Raw genomic sequence first — 26,617 nt, forward strand, 5'->3', positions numbered from 1 at the left:
TAGGGAGTCGGGGAGAGTTATAGAACAAAGAGATCTAGGAGTACAGGTTCATAGCTCCTTGGAAGTGGAGTCACTGGTGGACAGGGTGGTGAAGAAGGCATTTGGCATGCTTAGTTTCATTGGTCAGAACATTCAATACAGGAGTTGGGACGTCTTGTTGAAGTTGTACAAGACATTAGTAAGGCCACACTTGGAATACTGTGTATAGTTCTGGTCACCCTATTATAGAAAGGATATTATTAAACTCGAAAGAGTGCAGAAAAGATTTACTAGGATGCAACCGGAACTTGATGTTTGAGTTATAAGGAGAGACTGGATAGACTGGGACTTTTTTCTCTGGAGAGTAGGAGGCTTCGGGGTGATTTTATAGAGCTCTAAAAAATAATGAGGGGCATAAAGTAGTTAGCTATAAGGTAGTCAACATCTTTTCCCCAAAGGTAAAGAGTTTAAAACTAGAGGGAATAGGTTTAAGGTGAGAGGGGAGATACAATATAGAGTCCAGAGGTGCAATCTTTTCACACAAAAGGTGGTGAGTGCCTGGAACGAACTGCCAGAGGGAGAAGTAGAGGTGGGTACAATTTTGTCTTTTAAAAAGCATTTAGCCAGTTATATGGGCAAGATGGGTATAGAGGGATATGGGCAGGCAATTGGGACTAGCTGTGTGGTAAAAACTGGGCGGCAGACAAGTTGGGCCGAAGGGCCTGTTTCCATGCTGAAAATGTCTATGACCAGATAATAAATGTGTTTAGTGCTTGAAATGAAAGCAACTTAAATGAGGATTTGTCACCAAATTTGTTGCAGTGTATGTGTCATCATGCACTTCTAATAAAGGAAATACCTTAAGACATATTAAGAAAAAAAAAAAATCAATAACATAAATAAATACCAGTAAGCCATGCTTTTTATTTGGTATTTTTTTGTTGCAGCATTGAAGTTTCCAGTGTGAGGATCGTCCAACAACAGGTACAGCAGGCAGTAAAGGCGGAAAATGGTATGTTGGCCTTCACAGCGAGAGGATTTCAGTATAGGAATAGGGATGTTTTACTGCAATTGTATAGGGCGTTGTTGAGGCCACAACTGGAGTATTGTGGGCAGTTTTGGTGTCCTTGTCTGAGGAAGGATGTTCTTGCTATGGAGGGAGTGCAGCGAAGGTTTACCAGGCTGATTCCTGGGATGGCGGAACTGTCATATGAGGAGACACTAGTTGGTTAGTATTATATTTATTGTAGTTTAGAAGAGTGAGAGGGATCTCATAGAAACGTCTAAAATTCTAACAGGATTAGACAAGGTAGATTCAGGAAGAATGTTCCCGATGGTGGAGGAGTCCAGAACTAGGAGCAATAGTTTGAGGATAAGGGGTAAACCTTTTAGGGCTAAGGCGAGGAGAATTTTCACTACCACAAAAAGTAGTTGATGCCCAAAACCTTGTATGATTTCAAAATGGAATTAGATATAGTTCTTGAGGCTAAAGGAATCAAGGAATATTGGCTCCTGCTTCTATTTTTTATGCTTCTATGTATGTTTACTATATAGTAGATATCTTTACTGTTGCCTTAACCTGGTCATGCTGAACTTTTATGAAGTTTAAATCTCACTCCATCATTTTTTTTTTTTAAATTTAGAGTACCCAATTCATTTTTTCCAATTAAGGGGCAATTTAGCATGGCCAATCCACCTGCACATCTCTGGGTTCTGGGGGTGAAACCCACGCAAGCACGGGGAGAATATGCAAACTCCACACGGACAGTGACCCAGAGCCGGGATCGAACCTGGGACCTCGGTGCCGTGAGGGTGCAGGGCTAACCCACTGCGCCACCGTGCTGCCCAGAAATCTCACTCCATCATATAAGTAACTGTAGGTCTCTTAGAAAATTTTATAATACTAGAAATATATTATAATTTACTGAAGTATGCAGCTGTCACAAATATTTAAATAGCTTGACAAAAAACTTCAAGTTGGCTGCAATTCAAAGCATCAGAAAAACAACACTTCTCTGCCAAGAGTTCCATATACACCGCATTGCATTTCTGGCACTGCAATGAACTTATTATTTCACTGTCAAGCCCCAGCGTCCCATTAAATTATCAATATCTCCCATCCCTCTGAAGAGCATGAGTCACACCGTATATAATAACCCACATCTATTTCCAGGCTTTTCGATTCTGATGGTAGGTTTTTAAACTTGATGCCATCCACTCCTCAATTTGCTTCCATCATCCTATCATATGTCTTTAATTTTATTTCAGCACACACACACCACTGAGATTTGCGCTTAAAATGACTGATAAATAAACGGCCCGTTTAACAATACAATTGTCCTGTGAAAACTTGACAGCTTCCATTTTTGTTGAAGGTCAAATAGCCTGTCTTTTTTTTAAATTATGTTGGAGGTAAAACAATTTTTAAAAATCTTCAGACAGTAACAACCTGTTTGATTACATCAGTCCTGTTACAATCTGCAGGCTCACTCAACAAGTCCTTAGATACAATACAGAAGGCTACTGTACTGTTATCCAAATTTATGATCAGTTAATTGATAACCCTTTCACCACCAACCCCAACTCCCTCCCTCCCCCACTGCTGGTTGCTTTTCAGAATGGCATTAAAAGTAATCGATTCAAACCTGGAGAATACAAAAGCTATGATACGTGCTGTGGTTATGATGTTGACCAGCAAGACTACTACCATTGACAGCTACTCAAAATCTATTCTTGTTAGTGCCAAGGGCAAGTTTCTTTTTTGAATTTTCAAATCAGAATTAACAACCCCGTGAGGAAGACAAAAACTACAGCCGTTTGTGAAAAGCAATTCTTCAAAACCTAAAAACCAAGAATGAGACAAACTCCAATGCGGTTTCTTGCAATATGCTCATAACAATATTCAATGGGAAGGATCACACTTTCGCCAACTGGACGCTGACATTGGACAAAACCCTTCATTTCCAAAAATATTCTGTCATCACCAACAAATCTACACAATGTGCAACATATACCTCAAAACATTCCCCAGGTACTTCAACTCATTCTATCCAAATACAGTATATTAAATTTGGTTTATGGGACACAAATGCCATTATCTCTTCTACCTATAATGCCCATTACCCCGCTAGATGACACTGTTACAGGATTGCAAACACCAGAGAATTTATTCCTCAACACACACAAACAGTGAGTTTGTAAGTTTGCAGGGGGAGGGACATGCAATGACACACAAGAGACAACAGAACTATTTTCACAATGCAATTTGAAAAATACACAGCTACCTTGCCTCAAGTCCTTGTGAATGCACTGCATAATTTTTATCAGTGGCTCTCTTAATTTCTTTGGATGTTAAAATATCACCGATGCTAAAAGGACCGGCCAGCCTTTAATCTGACTAAAACATCCAAAGCAACAATAAGTAAAATCATAATTTTTAAATTTAAACGTTAAGTAACCTGTGGCTTTGTGAAGATTTGACACAGATTTGAGTAGAAAACTAGCCACAACGCTTTATGCACTAATCAGCATATTTAAGATTACCATTGTACAGTAATAAGATACCGGAGTAGAAAATGGTGAGTTTTTTAAAAAATCAATCCACAAATCCATGATGTTTTGCTAGGAAATCTCGTCTCTATTAAGTGATCTGAAGTTTGAAAGCAAAACTCCAAAATGGCAACACGTTTCAAATAAAGGAAAAGGAGAAAAGCAGCACGAATAAAACTTGGGATGTACATTTCAAACTGCAGACGAACCTTATGAATTCTCACAGCTACATGAACAGCTTGAATTTTACAGATCACCAAAAAGCCCCAATCCATTTACTGATTGTGAAATACAAGTCCACTAATATTTTCCATTTATTTTAACGATTTAAGCATTCAGCTGCTAAATGAATTTGGAATTGATGATCAAGCCAGAAACATTGACTAATAAATTCTTTTCCCATTAGAAACAATAGGGAATGTTGCAGAAATCATAACATCGGTTTGATTTGTAAAAGTATAAATAACCCCATCTAATAGAGTTGGAGGCACAGATCAGTCATCATATAATTGAAACACGGAACAGGTTGGAGGGATTGCATGATCTATGTCTGATTTTGTTATTGTCCAATATCCAGATTGAAGATCAAGTCCTCTTCTGTATGCTCATGTGTTTTTGTGCTTATTCGTTTTCCAAAGGTAACAACTCTTGCTAACGTAATGCTCCAAAGACAACAGCCACCCACCAGTAGAGCGAGCTCAGGCAACCCACCACAGCTGATGTTGAAATTGTCGCATTGCATTTTGTGCTCTCTTGTTCGACTTTTTGGCAAATCTTAAGCACTCCACACTCTGATCTCTTCTTTACATTCAACATCTATGACAATTTTTTCTTTGATTTTAAATTTCATTCCATTATGATCTTTTGTTTCTGTCTAATCCTAGAGTCGCACTCAACTTTCAGCCCGTAAGACCCCAACTTCTCATTCTTGCGTTTTCAGTCACCCTCCTTTTTCTTCTTTATTCAAAATTGATGAAGTGCTTTCTTCAATAAAGTCTGTTCCCATTAACAACTTGCTTCTACCACACTGCAGACACACACAATTGGCACATGTAGTACAATGCTTGATGTTTCAACCAGCAGAGATTTAAAGCTACAAATGAATGAAAGACTCTCCAAATGTTAAATTATTGAACATTTCATGAACATGAGTTAACAACGGCTTTTACTATACCTGCATAAAGTAGCCAGAGACCAGCGCCTTTCTAATGTTTATGTAATAGTCTCGACTTGTGAATTCTGTACTTCTCCGGGGCAAGTTGAATCGGTCCATGATTCGTGACAGCTGTTGACGTACATTGTCAGCAGACATCAAGGATCTGTAGTTAATAAAGTTGTCATAGCACCACTGAACCGACTCATGGTCTAAAAATAAAAACAGTGCATCACGATTAATAAAAATATTGCAATTAAATTATAGCTTTATAAAGCATTTAAAAAGCCACTGCAGCATAAAATAGCTCTTTTCATTAAAGTCTCCCATCAAGGTCGTAAACGTGCAGGTACGCAACCCAAATCAGAATCCTGAAGGCAATTCATTCTGTTGTGAGGGAGTGCCAACTGCAGGCCAAGTGCTTTGCCAAAGGCACAAGAGAAGAGTCACAGGGATTCACTTTAGGTATCTTCAAGCTTTAAAAAAAAAAGGTCAGCTTTCACAAGTTAATCATTACCATAAGCAAATCACCCACCGGCTCAGTGAGAAGTGGAGGAAATGATCTGACAAATTCATTTAGTTTGAGATACTGATATTCTACCTTGAAGAAAACTTGGAAGTTCAATGAAGTAATATAATGGTACTCTGAATTCAATCACAGTCAAAACTTCCATTTTCCTGTGTTATTTATTTGCTGAATTTGAACTACTGGAAAATATCATTTTTCTTAATAGAAAAAAATGACAATATTTGTAAGACTTGTTCACTAAAATATTCCAGTTAATGACTGGAGCATTATTGTTGACCTATTGTGTTGATTATGATAAGACTTCCCAATTTGGACTTGGGTCTTTTTTACACTGCACAATTGGAATAAAAACACCCATGTCCAAATTTATTTATTTATTTTTATTTATTGGCAGGAGCAGCCTTGCTCACAAATTAATGATTACATGCTCTACTCTAAAACAGCACTATGGGGATTGTAACGAATGCTAAATCACAAATTGTTGGAGTTAATCATTTCAAGGGAAAGGATCACAAACTCAAAAGCAACCAGATTTTCTGGGAATCAATACAAGATGCCCAAAACATGGAGACTGTAGGAAAACTGTTAAAGGAAAACTTGGAATTACAAAACAAAAGAAGCAAAACTTCTTTTCCCACTACCTGCCTGTCTTCTCTCGAAGAAGCCAGTTCACACTACCATACTGTTTTACATGTTCTGGCATCAGTCACTCTTCATGCAAATACACACACCTCAGCAAGGTCGGTGCCTTGCCCACTGTCCTCTTTTACATGCCAATATACATTCTAGCAGGAGTCAGTGAAGAAACCTGACATAGCCTGTACACATTGTGGGGATCCACGTCACCCCAAATGAGGTCATTTAACTCAGCAGAGACCTTCCTGGCTGGTACAGTGGAATATCAACTAAGGCAGATGATTTATCGGCAATGCCATCACGGAAGCCAAAAGAAATCAAAAGATTTTATCCCACTCCTTGTGTAAATCTTGTTGCCAGGTTATCGCCCATCTCCAGTTGCCAGAGAAGATAGTCGTGGGTTGCACATGGAGAGTGTCAAGCCCACCAAGACTCCGACATCTGTCTCAGCTTCATCCCAAACTACTTCAACGCCACTCAGGGAGTCTGTGTTGCTTGCCTTGTTCTTCCTCGGTACATATTTTACATTTGTCTGCAGCATAAACTTGAGAAAAATCTAAAATGTTCCCAATGAGGAACCCATAAAGGACTGACAATGCAACTTCCAAACACATGGCGTTAAAAAGAACTGATAATCCCTAAACAATTCAAACTCTAATGGTCCATAAAGTACGAGCAAACACAGCATAATGCTGTTAAGAACTGGAGTCTAATTAACAGATGGCATGCTGAATGCCCCAGAATATGCAGGAAGATGAGAAATCAACTTGATATAGTGCCACTCTGCAACACTTTTTCACTTTGTTCTCAGCTTCATTTAAGCTATAGTATTTAAGCTATAAAGTAACAAGCAGATAGTTTTCTTTGGACTTTTTTAGCTGCTGAACAAAAGCATTACTTTTTATTATCGACTACTTCAATTGTCACTGTTCAAAAACAAAATGTTTCCATGAATCCATGAAATACCCAACTCCCTAACGCAGAAGTTGTACCAATGGACAATAATCAACACAGCGCATGCACGCCCAACAGACTGGGTGTTGTTGGATTCTTCAGCTTTCTAAGTTCATCTATTTTGTTCTGAACATTGCAGGAAATGTGGTGTAACACTTTTTTATATGATGATCATCTGCAACGAGTGTTGAATTTTTCCACTGTATTTAAATGCTTTAAATACAGTCAGGGAAGTGCTAGGTTTGTTTTTGATGCGTGTAATGTATTGCCTGAAACAATGCCAAACAGTATATTGTATGACAAAGGCCCAGGGCCCAGAGAGCACAAAATAAATTTAAAATTTGTGCTTCATTCCTTTTACATCTACACTCACATTTTCTGCCTTGTTTGTCCTTTATATTACAGCTTAGGGAGCAAATGATCGTATGATGCAATTAGCTTGCGACCTAGAGCTGGGCCTCTTCTTTCTACTTTTACATATCTCTTGAAAATGACTGCCAGTTTGTTTGATGTCCTGCCTCAACACCAACTTAATACAGCAGCTAAAAAGTAGAGTGGAGTCCGAGGAGATAGAAGACGTGCTAAATGAATATTTTTCGTCAGTATTCACACAGGAAAAAGATAGTGTTGTCGAGGAGAATATGGAGATTCAGGCTACTAGACTAGAAGGGCTTGAGGTTCATAAGGAGGAGGTGTTAACATTTCTGGAAAGTGTGAAAATAGCTAAGTCCCCTGGGCCGGATGGAATTTATCCTAGGATTCTCTGGGAAGCTAGGGAGGAGATTGCTGAGCCTTTGGCTTTGATCTTTAAGTCATCCTTGTCTACAGGAATAGTGCCAGAAGACTGGAGGATAGCAAATGTTGTCCCCTTGTTCAAGAAGGGGAGTAGAGACAACCCCGGTAACTATAGACCAGTGAGCCTTACTTCTGTTCTGGGCAAAATCTTGGAAAGGTTTATAAGAGATAGGATGTATAATCATCTGGAAAGGAATAATTTGATTAGAGATAGTCAACACGGTTTTGTGAAGGGTAGGTCGTGCCTCACAAACCTTATTGAGTTCTTTGAGAAGGTGACCAAACAGGTGGATGAGGGTAAAGCAGTTGATGTGGTGTATATGGATTTCAGTAAAGCTTTTGATAAGGTTCCCCACGGTAGGCTACTGCAGAAAATACGGAGGCATGGGATTCAGGGTGATTTAGCAGTTTGGATCAGAAATCGTCTAGCTGGAAGAAGACAAAGGGTGGTGGTTGATGGGAAATGTTCAGACTGGAGTCCAGTTACTAGTGGTGTACCACAAGGATCTGTCTTGGGGCCACTGCTGTTTGTCATTTTTATAAATGACCTGAAGGAGGATGTAGAAGGATGGATGAGTAAATTTGCAGATGACACTAAAGTCGGTGGAGTTATGGACAGTGCGGAAGGATGTTAAAAGTTACAGAGGGACATAGATAAGCTGCAGCGCTGGGCTGAGAGGTGGCAAATGGAGTTTAATGCAGAAAAGTGTGAGATGATTCATTTTGAGAGGAATAACAGGAAGACAGAGTGCTGCCAAGATTCTTGGCAGTGTGGATGAGCAGCGAGATCTCGGTGTCTATGTACACAGATCCCTGAAAGTTGCCACCCAGGTTGAGAGGGTTGTTAAGAAGGCGTACGGTGTGTTAACTTTTATTGGTAGAGGGATTGAGTTTCGGAGCCATGAGGTCATGTTGCAGCTGTACAAAACTCTGGTGCGGCCGCATTTGGAGTATTGCGTGCAATTCTGGTCGCCGCATTATAGGAAGGATGTGGAAGCATTGGAAAGGGTGCAGAGGAGATTTACCAGAATGTTGCCTGGTATGGAGGGAAGATCTTACGAGGAAAGGCTGAGGGACTTGAGGCGGTTTTCGTTAGGGAGAAGGTTAAGAGGTGACTTAATTGAGGCATACAAGATGATCAGAGGATTGGATAGGGTGGACAGTGAGAGCCTTTTTCCTCGGATGGTGATGTCTAGGATGAGGGGACATAGCTTTAAATTGAGGGGAGATAGATATAAGACAGATGTCGGAGGTAGGTTCTTTACTCAGAGAGTAGTAAGGGCATGGAATGATCTGCCTGTAACAGTAGTGGACTCGCCAACACTAAGGGCATTCAAATGGTCATTGGATAGACACATGGATGATAAGGGAATAGTGTAGATGGGCTTAGAGTGGTTTCACAGGTCGGCGCAACTTCGAGGGCCGAAGGGCCTGTACTGCGCTGTAATGTTCTATGTTCTAAAAGCACAAAAACCATAGAGGGGGCTGGAAAGATCAACATTTTGTGAGTATCTGATGGGACCCACTTCTTTAGAGGCTGAAAAACTGGAGCTAAACTTTTGCTATGTTCAAGGTAACGATAAAAGCATCAAAGCGAGCAATGGACTGGCAGAATGGTGTAGGCACTAGGCCCCACACCTTCTTCACACCCCTCCCCCCGCTGAGGAATATCTTTCCATCCAATTATTTGAATGCATTGAAAATTGGGTAATATGGATTTATCATTTTCTAGCTCCCATGCCCTTTTTAAATGTCGCTCCAGGTACGAGTGCGCAACTGTGAATCCAGGCTTGTGCAGCACTCTCTCCAATACAGACCATATAAAGTTCCAACCAAGAAGTCACCAAACCGAGCAAATTTCTGCCCAGTTATAGCCTGAAATTCAGCTACTAGTTTCAAACCAGTAACAGCAAATCCTTGCGCAGCACATAAGCCAAAGAAAACCACTCCTCTTTCACCCCATTATGAATGTCCTAGTTATAGCTTCAGACACTATTCCTGTTGCAAATTAGAATGCAGGATGTAAGCTATTCAGCTACTTATTCTTTTCTGGCTGTTTAATGAGAATTCAACGGTTATATACTGAAAGAAAACTGATAACATACTGAAGTAATAGTATAATTGGGAAACAAAGACCCACCTGAAGAAGACACAAATAGAGAACATATTGATTTTTGAATTTATATTAAATTGTTTATAAGTAATACCCTCCCTGTGCAGGATTCCTCTTTACAAATAATGAAAACAAATGTTGCAATTCAGTGAACATGCTTTGTAGGGTTTGACATTTTGATGCATAAATCATTGACAATTCTTAAATGGTGGGAACATTGCATTAATGTCTTTCAGGCAAATGAACAGACAGGTTTGGATGTTGCAACACCATGTTACATTGTTACCTCCCAATTTCTTGCAGCGTAGCCCACTGAGTGCCTTTAATAGCATAAAATACACCAAGAAAAGGCCATAAAATAGGTTTACAATCTAGTCTTAGAGGTAGAGTCTATTAAGGTGGCAAGGAACTACTGTACGACAGTAGTCCTGTAAAATGAATAATTAAAAACAAAAATGTCAATACAAATTTGGGGCAGCATTTAAGCTATGACTGCAGTGATCTTCATACGAAGTCCACTTTAAATAGTACAGGGACAGCTGCACAGCAATTCCTTGGTGAACAATTCTCAGATGTGTATGCTGAAGCTCAATATTCAGGAGTTTACTGTACAAAGTTGTGCAAGCCCACAAAACAAACCCATTTGAAGATCTGCCCCAGATAAATGGAAAGTAAAACATTTAACTTACTTTGCTTGAATGCATGGTAAACGTTGAGCAGGGTCAGGTGATCTCCATCTATATGTGCGAACCGCATCTTGGCTTCGTCGGCTGCTTTCTTAGCTTCCGTTGGGCGAACAAAACACTGTGGGACTAAACAATGTTGGTATGGGCCCAACACAGACGCCCATATGGATGAGTCACTCATTCACAGACACAGGAACAAGGCCTAGCTAGGTCAGTTCAGAGAGCATTGGGCAGGGCATGATGGGACATGGTCACCAACTGCATCTTGGACTGTCTACTACCTTGGCTTGGTACCAAACATCAACACCTACTCACATCTGCAAGACAAGAGTGTTTCAGAAGCTACACAATTACCAGATTTTAGTGAAAAAGGCGGTGCATAGGGCAATACAGAACTATCATAATGTATTAACTGAATGCCTTCTGTAAGCATTTTCCTAACCTACTAAAGATATATGTAACTATAAAACGTTTAGTATTTGAAGTGTACAATAGATGACTCGAATCTCACCCTTGCAAACAGGTTAAAAACCCAGGAAGAACAAAAGGAAGCAAGGATGAAACTCTGCCCTGCCCAGCTGCTCTGAATCTGATTTAATCTATAGTACTGTACTGACACAGAGTTCAAGTCTGTCGCCTTGCTAAACATTACTTACAAAAACGTAATCAGCCCATTAATGGTTTTGTATAAGTATTCTACAGGATAGAATCAGCATTATTAATGAAATACAAAACCACAAGTTACCTAAATTAGTGACCGGTGTTTAGGTCACAACGAGCATTAGTGCCGCCCATCTCTGCCAATTGGATACGCCAAAATAATGTAAACTGTCAAACCACGTTACTTTTTGTAGCTCAATTGCACAAATACTTTAAAATCTCACACAAGTCTTCATTATCTCAGCCAATTATTAAATTCAAAATATTTTGTTTTTTCTGGATCCTAGGGAAGTAGGATTGCAAAATGATTTCTCTACTATTGAAATTCTAAGACTGGGGTGAAAATTAGTTTCTGGACTACAAAATATTAAACCCAACTATGCTGAGCAGTCTCAATAGTCATCAACACCTCTCCTTCATTCAGCTTTCCTCCCATACTAGATAACTGCTTGAGCAGAAGTGATTTATGGGCAGAATAAATGTTAAAAATGGTTTAAAAAAATACCTGAAATTAAGCATCAAATCTGGAAAATTGTAATCAGAATTGCTTGAGCTTGTACATTCTTCAGTTCAAATCTTTTCAAAACTTCACTACTTTCCACAGACCATTCAAATACATTACATTGTGCTTACTGGGCATCCATACAACACATTCCCTTGGAATAGATCAACTCTACCACAAAACCTGTTAAATAATTTTGTTTTGTCTAACTGCAAGTCATGTTTTTACAATTCCGTCCCCGCTTATTACCTGACAACATTGCAGTGATGGAGAGAATCTCATTTGAACAGTTGTGTTCACAGCTGGCAATAACCATCTTGGCCAACTGTGGATCTAATGGGAATTCTGCCATCATGGACCCAAGTTCCGTCAGGTCTCCGTCGTCATTCAGTGCAGCGAGGTAATTCAAAAGCTCCAAGGCTCTCATCAGTGTCTCAGGAGCTAAAACACAATTATTAGAGACATAATCTTTGATGAGTCAAAACCACTCAGCTGATGTACTATTTGGTATCCCTAATTTAGGTCAATATTTAGACATACACCTTTCCAATGTGGTCTCAACTTTCTCCGGAATTCAATTTGGGCAACTTGACAAATTAGACCGCATTGCCTTTCGCCAATCTGAACCCAAAACTATTCAAGCCAACACAATCAATGACACGGGACTGGCCCAGAAAAGGAGATGGCTAGTCGGCGGGGCGTGAGAGCCCCTCCAATCCGGCTGATAACGTGGAACGTGAGGGGCCTGAATGGGCTGGTGAAGAGGGCTCGAGTGTTCGCGCACTTAAAGGGACTGAAGGCGGACGAGGCCATGCTCCAAGAGACACATCTGAAGGTGGCGGACCAGGTCAGGTTAAGGACAGGTATTCCACTTGGGACTGGACGCGAAGAATAGAGGGGTGGCAATATTGGTGGGAAAGCGGGTGTCATTTGAGGCCAAGACTATTGTAGCGGACAATGGAGGGCGATATGTAATGGTGAGCAGTAGGCTGCAAGGGATGTGGGTGGTGTTGGTAAACGTATACGCCCCGAACTGGGATGATGCAGGATTCATGAAGCGCATGTTGGGGCGCATTCCGGAGATAGGAGGCCTGATAATGGGAGGGGACTTCAATACAGTGTTGGATCCAGCACTAGACTGCTCCAAATCAAGGACTGGAAAGAGGCCGGCGGCAGCCAAGGTACTTAGGGGGTTTATGGATCAGATGGGGGGAGTGGACCCATGGCGGTTTGCAAGGCCGCAAGCCAGGGAATTTTCTTTCTTCTCCCATGTACACAAAGCCTACTCCCGGATAGATTTCTTTGTTCTGGGTAGGGCGCTCATCCCGAGGGTGGAGGGGACGGAGTATTCGGCTATAGCCGTTTCGGACCATGCCCCACACTGGGTGGAACTGGAGTTGGGAGAGGAGAGGGACCAACGCCCATTGTGGCGGCTGGATGTGGGACTGCTGGCGGACGAGGTGGTGTGTGGGAAGGTGAGGGTGTGTATCGAAAGGTACTTGGAGGCCAACGACAACGGGGAGGTGCGGGTGGGGGTGGTATGGGAGGCGTTGAAGGCGGTGATCAGGGGAGAGCTAAATTCCATTAGGGCTCATAGGGAGAAGACAGACGGTATGGAAAGAGAGAGGTTAGTGGGGGAAATTTTGAGAGTGGACTGGAGATACGCAGAGGCCCTGGAGGAAAGATTACTTGGGGAAAGACGACGGCTCCAGATGGAGTTTGACCTGTTGACCACAGGGAAGGCGGAGGCACAGGAGGAAAGCGCAGGCGGCGACCTACGAGTGTGGGGAAAAGGCTAGTCGGATGCTGGCGCACCAACTCCGTAAGAGGATGGCAGCGAGGGAAATAGGGGGAGTCAAAGATGGAAGGGGAGCCACGGTTCGGAGTGCGACAAAAATAAACGAGGTATTCAAGGCCTTTTATGAAGAGCTGTACAGATCCCAGCCCCCAGCGGGGGAAGAGGGGATGAGACGATTCCTAGATCAGCTGAGATTCCCGAGGGTGGAGGAGCAAGAGGTGGCTGGTTTGGGGGCACCAAATGGGTTGGAGGAGCTGAGCAAGGGCTTGGGGAGCATGCAGGCGGGGAAGGCCCCGGGACCGGACGGATTCCCGGTGGAGTTCTACAGGAAGTACGCAGACCTGTTGGCCCCGCTACTGGTGAGGACCTTTAATAAGGCAAGAGAGGAGGGGACCCTGCCCCCGACAATGTCGGAAGCGACAATTTATTTGATCCTAAAGCGGGACAAGGACCCACTGCAATGTGGATCGTACAGGCCGATCTCGCTCCTCAATGTGGATGCGAAGTTGCAGGCAAAAGTGCTGGCCACGAGGATCGAGGACTGTGACCCGGGGGTAATCCACGAGGACCAGACGGGATTTGTAAAGGGCAGGCAACTAAACACCAATGTGCGGCGGCTCTTAAACGTGATAATGATGCCATCGGAGGAGGGAGAGGCGGAGATAGTGGCAGCTATGGACGCGGAGAAGACCTTTGACCGAGTAGAGTGGGAGTACCTCTGATGGGGGTGCTGCGCAGGTTTGGGTTCGGGGTAGGGTTTATCAATTGGGTTAAGCTCCTTTACAGAGCCCCGATGGCAAGTGTAGTGACGAACCGGCGGAGGTTGGAGTACTTTCGACTGTACCGAGGGACGAGGCAGGGGTGCCACCTGTCCCCCCTGTTGTTCGCATTGGCGATCAAACCATTGGCCATGTCATTGAGGGAGTTTAATAAATGGAAGGGGGTGGTCCGAGGGGGAGAAGAGTATCGGGTGTCGCTATATGCGGATGACCTGTTGCTGTACGTGGCGGATCCAATGGAGGGGATGGTGGAGGTCATGCAGACTCTAAGGGAGTTTGGGGAGTTTTCGGGCTATAAGCTCAATGTAGGGAAGAGTGAGCTCTTTGTATTACAGACGGGGGACCAAGAAAGAGGGACAGGGGACCTACTGCTGAGGAGGGCGGAGGGGTGCTTTCGGTATCTGGGGATCCAGATAGCCAGGAGTTGGGGGACCCTACATAAACTGAATCTGACGAGGTTGGTGGAGCAAATGGAGGAGGATTTCAAAAGATGCGACATGTTACCGCTCTCGCTAGCGGGTAGAGTGCAGTCGGTCAAAATGGTGGTCCTTCCGAGGTTTCTGTTTGTGTTTCAGTGCCTTCCCATCGTGATCACGAAGACCTTTTTTAAGAGAGTAGGCAGGAGTATTATGGGGCTTGTGTGGGTGAATAAGACCCCGAGAGTAAGGAGAGGGTTCCTGGAACGCAGTAGGGACCGAGGAGGGTTGGCGCTGCCAAACCTGGGGAGCTACTACTGGGCAGCAAATGTGGCGATGATCCGCAAGTGGGTTATGGAGGGAGAGGGGGCGGCATGGAAGAGGATGGAGATGACGTCCTGTAAAGGAACGAGCCTGGGGGCGTTGGTGACGGCACCGCTGCCGCACTCGCCGACAAAGTATACCACGAGCCCGGTGGTGGCAGCAACGCTCAGGATCTGGGGCCAGTGGAGATGGCACCGGGGTGCAATGGGAGCATCGGTGTGGTCCCCGATCAGGGGTAACTACCGGTTTTGTCCCGGGGAAGATGGACGGGGGGTTCCAGAGCTGGCATCGGGCGGGGATTGGAAGAATGGGGGACCTGTTCATCGACGGGACGTTTGCGAGCCTAGGGGCACTGGAGGAGAAGTTCGAGTTACCCCCGGGAAATGCCTTTAGATATATGCAGGTGAGGGCTTGTGTGAGGCGACAGGTGAGGGAATTCCCGTTGCTCCCGGCACAAGAAGTTCAAGATAGGGTGATCTCGGGTGTATGGGTCGGGGAGGGCAAGGTGTCGGAAATACACCAGGAGTTGAAAGAAGAGGGGGAAGCGCTGGTAGAAGAGTTGAAGGGTAAATGGGAGGAGGAGCTGGGGGAGGAGATCGAGGAAGGTCTGTGGGCTGATGCCCTAGGTAGGGTTAATTCCTCCTCCTCGTGTGCCAGGCTCAGCCTGATACAATTTAAGGTGGCCCACAGAGCGCACTTGACGGGGGCGAGGTTGAGTAGGTTCTTTGGGGTAGAGGGCAGCTGTGGAAGGTGCTCAGGGAGCCCGGCGAACCATGTCCATATGTTTTGGTCATGCCCGGCACTGGAGGGGTTCTGGAGAAGAGTGAAAGTCCGGGTCAAGCCAAGCTGGGGGCTAGCAACATTTGGAGTAGTGGACGAACCGTGAGTGCAGAAGGCGAAAGAGGCCGGCATTCTGGCCTCCCTAGTAGCCCGGCAAAGGATCTTGCTAATGTGGAAGGAGGCGAAGCCCCCCAGCCTGGAGAAATGATATGGCTGGGTTCATAAAGTTGGAGAGGATTAAGTTCGCCTTGAGAGGGTCTGCGCAGGGGTTTTACAGGCGGTGGCAACCGTTCCTAGACTATCTCGCGGAGCGTTAGAGGAAGGTCGGGCAGCAGCAACCTTTTGGGTGGGGGGGGGGGGGGGGGGGGGGGGGGGGGGGAGAGACTGCCTTGGAGGGTGGATGAGCAAGAGATAACATGAAGGGTTGGGGAAACTGGCACGTACGGGTGAGGGCCAGTGTACAAAGCCGTGTAAATATATCATTTTGCCATGTATATATCTTGCTCTGCGCGATTTCTCGTTTTTTTTTGTTACGGGGGGGGGGGTATTGTTTGTAAGGGATAAAAATTGTGTTAAAAAAACTTTAATAAATATATATTTTTTTAAAAGTCTACGCACTAGATTTACTTTGACAGAATGCAAACACATGCCTAGATTTTTGGAAATAATTTGCACTGCATATTGAATATGCTATTATAACATCAGGGTTGGAAAATTTCACTGGCCCCTTTCAAGTTTGATCAAACTGAAAGATAGACCAACAGCCAATTTCCAATAAACACCCCAGTTTTCTCCAACCTTCTTTTCTCAGCATTCCTGTTAGTGTTATTAAACTGAAGCACCCATGAAACTCAATGGTGGCACTCTCAATTTGGGTTAACACATTGTCAGTGTAGCACCATTTCAGGAATGCAGCATATTAATTGGACTGATATTTCACTACCGCACGTGAACCTTGCACTGTCAGAGTTGCTGCCTTTCACATGCAACATTAAAGCTAGGTCCCAAATGCCTGCTCATGGGGATGTACAATAGCGCAGGGCACCACTGAGGGAGAATCTGTCTGCTCAGAGATGTCAACACTGAAAACTCAATGTCCTGCCTTAGCCTGGGAATTTCATAACCCTCCAGAGCTTTCCAACAGAGAATGACCACAAATAGTAATCCTTTCACAATACCTAGAATGGTAGCTTAGAACAGACGAACTGCAGAATGTGAATTACACAAAGATAATCTGAGATCTATTGACATTTTGTAGACGTAACAGCAATATTACAGCTCAGCAAGGCAAATGTAAACTAGATGATTCCAAAATGGATCTAAACAATAGAGAGAGATTAAAGCTGCTTTAAATATTTCAGAAAGTAAAATTTGTCCAGCTCCTTACCTGGTGGATCCATGAAGTCAAAATGTACCAAGTCATCAATGCCAAGTTTCTTCAGTTGAAGAACTACAGAACCCAGATTAGACCTCAAAATTTCAGGGTAAGTATTGTCCTGTTAATTTAATAAAGATCAAATAAAATTATTGAGAAAGGCTTACAATCTCCCAGTGTAAACAACAAGAACAACTTGTATTTTTGTAGCACATTTAACATAAGAAGTCCTGTGGCACTTCACAGGAACATTATAAAACAAAATTCGACACCTGGCCACATAAAAGAGATATCTACAAAGTTGACCCAAAAGATTGGTTAAAGATCAACATGTTGCTTAACTTGGAGCCATTTTAGGTCAACAAGCACAGGACTTGGTGCAAGTTCAGATGTGGGCAGCATAGTTCTGGATGATCTCAAGTTTATAGAGGGTGAAACATGAGACAACAGTCAGCAATATACTGGAATAGTCAAGTCTAGAAGTAACAAAAGACATGGATAAGGGTTTCAGCAACAGATAAGCTGAGACAGGGACAGAGTCAGACAAAGTTGGGAATAGGGGGTTTTGGTGTTGGTGCTATTATGTGGTCAGAAGTTCACCCTGGGGTCAGTTGCGATGCCCTGTGAAGCTACTGACTTTTCAAATTTCCTGCCTCACTGTCAATTTAGTTTTAGTACACCAAGATAATTACCAAACTATATTATGTAGACCAGCTAACTTAAAATGCTGGCATTGCATTTCAGCATCATGCTTTGGAAGCAGCAACTAACATGGGATTATTCATGAAGATTATCTATATGTGAGAATCTGCCTTTGCAAGAGAGAAACAAGGTCATTAAAAAAATTCTTTTAAAAATAAATTTAAAGTGCCCAATTCGTTTTTTTCCCAATTAAGGGGCAATTTAGCGTGGCCAATCCACCTACCCTGCACATCTTTGCGTTGTGGGGAGACCCACGTAGACACGGGGAGAATTGCAAACTCCCCACGGACAGTGACTCAGGGCCGGGATCGAACCCGGGTCCTCGGCGCTATGAAGCAGCAGTGCTAACCACTGCGCCACCATGCCGTCCTTCGATAGAAGCAAGGTTGCCCTAAACACCATGAAGGCTAAATTCCCTCAACAATGACATCATGGTACTATAGCCGTGCCTGATATTTCCTTTACTGGTATCACATACAACCATCCGGAACACAGCCATCAACAAATCTTTTCTCGAAGGAGGCTATTAATCGCAAAAGGGACAATGAAAGGGGTTTGAAAGTTAGAGATGAGGTATGTGGAGGTTTCTTCAATTCAAATGAATCCAGACAGAGTTTTTTTTGTACCTCACCCATTTTGTAAACAAATATCCAGAATGGGTGGGAAGGCACAAAATACAGCTCCAATTGATGTTATCCTTACTCGGCATTCGTATGTATGTACTTTCCAGCATTGTGGACGATAATCAGAAATGAGATTGATAAAGCTGCAGACTCACAGCCCAAGTTACACTTAAGGGAAAGTCAGCAGGTACGATCCCGTGATGCTATAAGGTGGTAGGGTAGACCGAGCAATCCAGACTCGTGTTTCTAGGTCAAAGGATTAAGTGTTTGAATATCCCTCCAGATGGAGAAACAAATACATTAATCATCAATTGGATAGTTCCAGGTAAATGTCAGAATTTTCTGATATCGATAAACATCATGCAAATTCTCTATATTGATATAGTGTAACAAGTAGATACTGATTGCAAAGAGATGTACAAAACTTGCCTGCATTTCAGTTTTATAGGCCTTTTCAGTATATAGTCTGAAGCACTTTCCTGGTCTAGTACGACCAGCACGACCAGCTCTTTGCTGTGCAGATGCTTTGCTGATAGCCGTCACCAATAACGATTCAACTCTGATACGTGGGTTATATACCTGTTGATCATGAAAAGACAGTGAACACATTTGCATTGAACACCAAAACCAGAGTACTAGACAGGCCAAAAGGTCAAAGGACAAGAAAATATTTTCCTCTCTCAAAGTCAAATGCAAACAAAGTGCCGATTCTTCAAAAGGCAACACAAAAATAATCCATAGCAACAGAACGATGAGGATCATTTAAAAAATAAATGTCCTGGTCCTTCAACTTCAACAGTAAAAGTGAAGTAGATATACCTTGACAAAGAAACCTCTGTATCAATAATCATTTTCGGACTGTTTTGACTTCTTTACTCTTTTCTCAAACTAACCATCTCCAATACTCACCTTAACCCCACCTATGCTTTTCCTATGTTCGAGCAAAATGTCTGGGAACAAAAGGTTAAAAGGAACAAGACATCGAACAAGGTTTAGCTTTAGATAGATTTTGGTTCAAATGATCAACATAGATTAATAAACAGTGCCAATAATAGTCTGAGCTGCTGGAAAATGAAGCCATGCAACAATGAGCGATGATTTCACTGAAAGGCAGAACAGGCTCAAGAGGCTAAAATGGCTCCTACAGCCCCAATGTGCCTGCTACAAGAATGGAAGGAGGAAGGTGACCATAAAGCCAGCTTTAGGATGGTAAATGGACTGTTATTACAAACTATAAACTCTGCATAGATCAGATGGGAGGAATGACCATCTGCTAAGTATTTATTTTTAATGGCTTTCAGTGGGGGTGCAAGTGGGGACGAGAAATATTGCTATTTTGAATTAAAAAGTGGCACGATCCTGTGATAAATAGCAAGAGAAAAGTAAAACCATAATGACTCATTGCAAAGAAAAAAAGGCTGAGTGTATGCTTGTGGCATCCCTATTATTTTCTTGTATTATTTTCAGTATGACATCTAACTCTGGCTTTACTCTACATGATCTGCTGCTTATCATTTGTCATTCCAGGTAAGTTTAGACTTTAAGGCCATATTAAGAAAACTATAAAATGCACTATTCAGCGATCCACGTTATAAATACTTGCTCGTTCACCATGATGAATACAAGTTCATGATTGGTACTGATATCATCTGTGGTCAATTCAACCTCACTATTTTAGATCAATTCAGTAATGGCTCATTCAGTTATGTATGGATATGGAGGATTAGACTAAGCACGAGAAATCTGCCTCCTTTAGCAGAGAAGAGGAAGAAAGGGTCGCAAAGAAAACTGAGCACAATGAAATATACATTTATAAATCTGCAGGCAGAAATGTTTTAAAATTCATTTTTACAGGATGTGGACTTCGCTGGCTAGGCAAGCCTTTGTTGCCCACCCCCAATTGCCCATGAGAAGGTAGTGGTGAGCTGCCTTCTTGAATCGTGGTGTAGGTACACCTATTGTGCTATTAGGGAGCGAGTTCCAGGATTTTGACCCAGTGAGTGAAGGAACAGTGATATATTTCCAAGTCAGGATAGTGAGTGACTTGGAGGGAAACCTCCAGGATGTGTTCCCATGTATCTGCTGCTCTTGTCCTTCTAAATGGTAATGGTCATGGGTTTGGAAGGTGCTGCCTTAGGAGCCTTCCTGTGTTCCTGTAGTGCATCTTGTAGATGGTACACACTGCTGCTACTGTGCGTCGGTGGTGGAGTTAGTGAACGTTTGAGGAAGGGGTGCCAATCAAGTAGGCTGCTTTGTCCTGGATGGTGTCGAACTTCGAGTGTCATTGGAGCTGCACTCATCCATCACACTCCTCACTTGTACCTTGTAGGTGATGGCAGGCGTCAGAGAATTACTTGCCTCAGGATTCCTAGCCTTTGACCTGCTCTTGTAGCCACAGTAATTATATAGCTAGTGCAGTTCTGTTTCTGGACAATGGTAACCCCCCAGGATGTTGATAGTCAGATATTCAATGATGGTAATGCCATTTAATGTCAAGGTTTGATTCTCTCATATTGGGGATGGTCGTTGCCTGGTACTTTATTGAATATTATCACTTGTCAGCCCAAGGCTGGATATTGTCAAGGTTTTGCTGCATTTGCATGTGGGCTGCTTCAGTGTCTGAGGAGTAACAGATGGTGCTGAACATGTCAGCAAACATCCTCACATCTGACCTTATGTTAGAAGGAAGAGCATTGAAGCAGCTGAAGATGGTTGGGCCTAGGACACTGCCCTGAGAAACTCTAGTTATGTTCCAGGAATGACCCTCCGACAACCACAACCATCTTTCTTTGTCCTAGGTTTGACTCCAACCAGGAGAGTTTGCCCCGATTCCCATTGACTCCAGTTTTGCTAGGATTTCTTGATGCCACATTCGGTTAAATGTTGCCTTGATGTCAAGGGCAGTCATTCTCCCCTCATCTCTTGTTCAGCTCTTTTGCCCGTGTTTGAACCAAGGCTGTAATGACATCAGGAGCTGAGTGACACTGTGGGAACTCAATCGGAGTTTCAGTGAGCAGGTTATTGCTAAGTGCCGCTTCAGAGCACTGTTGATGACTCCTTCCATCACTTTACTGATGATTGAGAAGTCGGTGAGGATGAGTCCAGTATGTTTATCCTCTTGTTGGTTCTCGCACCACTAGTCGTAGACCAAATCTAGCAGCTATATCATTCAGAACTCGGCCAGCTCGGTCAGTCACTAATGGTGCTGCCGAGTCACTCTTGGTGATGGACATTGAAGTCCCCCACCATTTTGTGCCCTTACATGTTGGCATCCTCAGTGCACAAATGGTGTTCAACATGGACAGTGGACGGTACATGGTCATCAACAGGAGGTTTCCTTGCCCATGCTTGACTTGAAGCTTCATGGGATCAGGAGTCGATGTTGAGGACTCCCAGGGCAACTCCCTCCCGACTGCATACCATTCTGCTGCCACCTGTCAGTGGGACAGGACATGCCAAGGGATGGTGGCAGTGGTGTTTGGGAGGTTATATGGAAGGCGAGTACGACTTTGTCAGGCTGTTGCTTGATTAGTCTGTGAGACAGCTTTCCCAATTTTGGTACAAGCCCCCAGATGTTAGAGAGGAGAACTTCACTGGATTGGATTTTCCGTTATCGCTTCCAGTCCCCATGTCGATGCCAGCTGCTCCGCCCAGTCTCTTTCCTTTTTACTGACTTCATAGAGGTTTTGATGCAACTGAGTGGCTTTCCTTCCCTAAAGAACATTAGTGAACCAGCTGTTTTTTTTAAACATTGGTTTCATGGTTATCATTAGGCTTTTAATTCCAGATATTTATTGGATTCAATTTCCACCATCTGCCATGGTGGGATTCAAACTCGGTCCCTGGAGCATTACCCTGGGTCTCTCGATCCCCAGTCCTGCGACAATACCACTACGCCACCACCTCCCTTTTAAATGTGAGGGTTTATGGGCAGGAATACCATGAAACTCTTGCCAAAATGACAAAGTAGTGGCAGATAAAGAGGGGTGCAAACATCTGTTGAAAATGGAATGGACCACTTAAATACTTGCCTTCTGTTTAGCAAAGCCAGGATCAATCACAAACACAACACCATCAATAGTGAGTGAAGTTTCAGCAATATTTGTGGACACGACAACCTAAAGGTAAGAAAATAAACGCAAATGAAAATTCATAGCAATGTTTGAACAATATCTTTCAGGCTGTTAAAATAAATTATTTACTCGAATGTATCAAAATTAAATGTTAACAGATCAAAACTCACCCAAAACAAAACTGATCCATGATAAATGTTTTAATTTATCTGGTATGTTCATTATTCTATTTGTAATAATAAGCACACGGTGTGATATTTACAAGCAATGGACAACACAGGTAAACAGGAATAACATGGTAAATTTTAATAACTACTAACACCTCCGGTTCTACAATCAATCCCAGTGTACAGCACAGCCCAAAATTACACAGTCGTAACTAAATCAAAAGACTAATTTCAAAAATACAGATGAGACATCTGCTGAAACCAGCAGGAGCGCTGGCTATTTAATTCATGGTCCACTCTAAAATTACAAAGAGTGGGCCTTCAGGCAGAAAATCAGCGCTAAGTTACACCCACCATGTCCATTTACTTTTTGCTACTATTTTAGGCTAATAAAATAATTCAGATGTTGAGCTGAATCAGACCACTCTGCTCTGACACCTTATAAAAGATTCTTTCCATACTCCGAGCTTTCCGGAGCTGGCGTGTATATTACAAATACTCCCAATACCTTGTTGGATTACAATCCCCTCCGACCTGACCTCTGCATTTCCAACCGTTCAACCTCAGGCACCAAACTTTAAAGGTGGGCTGAAGAAATATACACAAGGTTTTCTCCTTTGGGTGCAGTGAACTCACAAACTGATCCTCGTCGGAGATTTCAATTCCAGAGTCGGGTAGGGTGAGAATCTCTGAAAGGGTGTGAAAGGAAAGAAGGAGCAAGGAAGGCTAACTCCCATCGGTGTCCTTCTCCTGGCGAATGACTAGAACACAACCTTGTCATTGCCAACACTCTGGTCCAGCAGAAAGACAAGCACGAGACCTCATGGCATCACCCACGGTCCAAACACTGCCCCTGCTCATCTACATCATCGGTTGAATAAGGAACTGCAGAGATGTCCACATCACCCACACCGTGGCAGGTCCTGATGACTGGTGGACCGATCAGCACTTCATTTGACCTACCATCTTCATGAGCCTGGCCCCAAACAGCACGGCAACAGAAGCGATTCCACAAGACAATTATCCAAAACCTCAAATATTCTACCAGGGCAGCCTTTTCAGTCAGCTCCTCAATGTCATCCTGCAGCCACATGGAGCCACGGTGTCTGTAGTGCCTTGTCCACCCTAATGTCCACCGTAACAAGCACCTGCGGAGATACTTGGTCTCTTTACCAGGAAATATTTGAAACTGGTTTGATGAAAATAACATACAGGACATAATTGAACTCAAATTTTTCATTGACTGAAAACTTCACTGCAACTCAAGAGAAAAGCAGCAGACCGACATGTGCCTAATATAAAGAACAAATGATGAGTAGAAATATCACCAGAGATCCAACACCCCGCGAACACCAATGACATGCACAGTTTCTTCAGCACGGTCAAGATGGTCCATGGCCAAAGCACTCAAGGGCCCAACCCACTGAGAGTCAAGCCTCAAGGAAAGGACAGTCATAGTGTTTGCCGGAGAGACCATTTTGAAGAACTCCTCAATTGAGACTCTGTCTTTGATTTGAACACACTCAACTTCGGTCTTCAATACCCCATCCAGCTCGGTCTCCGTACTATCTGGGTCGAGCGAGAAGTTGAAAAAGCCATTTTGACAGCTGAAAAACAAAGAAAAAATACCTCTGGAGCAGACTGAAGCCTGCTGAAATGTTGAAACACTGTGGAGATGCACCCCCAACACAGTTGCACCACCTCATATTCTTCACCTGGGAAGAGGAAGTGCATGCCGGGGGATCTCAGAGAAACTGTGATTGTGACTTTGCTAATATCTTTTCATGAGATGCGGGCATCGCTGGCTAGGTCAGAATTTATTGCCCACCCCTAATTGCCCAAGATTAAGTTCAAGAAGGCAGATATATTGTTCTGCAGTAACTACAGAGCAGTGTCTGTGCTGCTTGTCCCAGGGCAAAGCGCTGCAAGGATCCTCCTCAATCGCCTCCTCCCAGTGGCCCAGGAATGGCTTCCAGAGTCGCAGTGTGGGTTTTTCCCCATCGAGAGGCACCACAGACATACATGATCTTCATTATGTTTGCAAATTCAAGGGAAGTGCAAGGCAACAGCACCGAACACTGTACATGGCCTTTCTCGACCTCATGAAAGCCTTATGATTCTGAAAGCGTGAAGGCTCAGCCTCAAATTTGGATGCTCTTTGCCTATGGAACCAGCACAAACCCCATCTCAGTGAAGACCAGGGTCAAACAAATCTGCCCCATCACACCAACCATCTTTTCTATTTTCCTCACTGCAATACTGCACCTCGCCTTCAGCAAGCAATCCACAGACGTGGAGATAATTTACAGAACAGACTTGTTCAGCCTGTGCTGCCTTCAAACAAAAACCATCCCAACCTGAGTCATAGAGCTTCAGAAGGCGTTTGTGCCACTCACTAAGAAATTGAGCTCCAGAGAATTGGCCTTTCACTCGGAAAACCAAGGGGCTCTTCCAACCACCTGTAACACCTCAATCAACTGATCAAGGTCAACTGTGAAATACAAGATAACATGGGCCACTTTCTGCATCTTAGGACCCCCTCCTTAATGAAGGCAAGCATTGACGTCAAAGATCATCATTGCCTCCAATGTGCAAACTCAGCCTCTGCCAACTGTAGAGTAGTTTTGAGGACAAGGATCTCAAAACCCAAGACTAAGGTCAGTATTTACAAGACAGCAGTGATTGCTGTGCTCCTTGTAAGCTTCAGAGACTTAGACAATCTCAAACCAATGGAGAAATACCACCAGCAGTGCCCACACAAAATCCTCCAAATCCGATGACAAGAAAGGCAATTCAACAGCAACATCTTCTCCAAAGCCAATATGCCCACTCAAACCCAGCTCCACTGGGCGTAGGGTTAATGACACAAAAACATTGAAAATAGGAGTAGGAAGACAACATTTAGCCATTCGAGCCTGCTCCACTATTCATTTTCATCATGGCTAATCATTCAACTCAATAGCTTGTTCCCACCTTCGCCCCATATCATGGGATCACAACAGTGCAGAAGGAGGCCATTTGGCCCATCGAGTCTGCACAAACCCTCCAAACGAGCATCCTACCTAGGCCCATGACCCCTCCCTATCTCGTAATCCAGTAACCCCACCGAAACTTGTGGACACTAAGGAGCAATTTAGCATGGCCATCACACCGAACCTGCACATCTTTGGACTGTGGGAGAAAACCGGAGCACCCAGAGGAAAGCCACAGAGACACGGGGAGAATGTGCAAACTCCACAGTCATCCAAGTTCAAATCCGGATCCCTGGTGCTGTGAGGCAGCATTGCTAACCACTGTGCCACCATGCAACCCTTTGATTTCTTTCACCCCAAGAGATATATCTAATTACTTCTTGAAAATATACAATGTTTTGGTCTCAACTACTTTCTGTGGTGGAGAATTCCACAGGCTTACCACTCTCTGGGTGAAGAAATTTCTCATCTCAGTCTTAAATTATCTACCCTGTTTCTTCAGACTGTGACCCCTGGTTCTGGACTCCCCCACCATCGGGAACATCCTTCCTGCAACTATCCGGTTTAGTCCTGTTAGAATTTTACAGGTTTCTAGGAGAGCCCCCTTTTAAACTCCAGCAAATATAATCCTCACCGACTCAAGCTCGCCTCATATGTCAGTCCCTCTATCCCAGGGATCAATCTGGTAAGCCTTCGCAGCACTCCCTCTTATAGCAAGAACATTCTTCCTCAGATAAGGAAAACCAAAACTGCACACAATATTCCAGGTGTGGTCTCACCAAGGCCCTGTACAACTGCAGCAAGAAATCCTTGCTCCTGAACTCAAATCCTCGCGTTATGAAAGCCAACATACCATTTACCTTCTTTGCTGCCTGCTGCATCTGCAGATTGACCTTCAAACAGCAGGAGTACTCAGGTCTCTTTGCACTTTCCCCTCTCTCAATCTACAGCCATTCAGATAATAACCTGCCTTCCTGTTTTCACTACCAAAGTGGATAGCTTCACATTTATCCACATTATGCTTCATCTGCCATGCATTTGCCCACTCACTC

General features: G+C 43.5%; 1 protein-coding gene across 2 annotated transcripts in view; it reads right to left on the reverse strand.

Moving 5' to 3' along the window:
* dhx15 (DEAH (Asp-Glu-Ala-His) box helicase 15) overlaps positions 1-26,617 on the reverse strand; it is a 171,527-nt gene that overhangs the window by 17,078 nt on the left and 127,832 nt on the right. For both annotated transcript variants that reach the window (XM_072496497.1, XM_072496499.1), the window contains exons 7-12: positions 22,385-22,471; positions 18,783-18,932; positions 17,041-17,149; positions 11,806-11,997; positions 10,398-10,520; positions 4,703-4,893 (exon numbers count right to left, since the gene is read on the reverse strand). In XM_072496497.1, coding sequence (XP_072352598.1) covers positions 4,703-4,893; positions 10,398-10,520; positions 11,806-11,997; positions 17,041-17,149; positions 18,783-18,932; positions 22,385-22,471 — 852 coding nt within the window. The remainder of the gene's footprint in view (positions 1-4,702; positions 4,894-10,397; positions 10,521-11,805; positions 11,998-17,040; positions 17,150-18,782; positions 18,933-22,384; positions 22,472-26,617) is intronic.

Source organism: Scyliorhinus torazame, chromosome 3 (genome assembly GCF_047496885.1).
Source record: "Scyliorhinus torazame isolate Kashiwa2021f chromosome 3, sScyTor2.1, whole genome shotgun sequence".
Classification (NCBI taxonomy): Eukaryota; Metazoa; Chordata; class Chondrichthyes; order Carcharhiniformes; family Scyliorhinidae; genus Scyliorhinus; species Scyliorhinus torazame.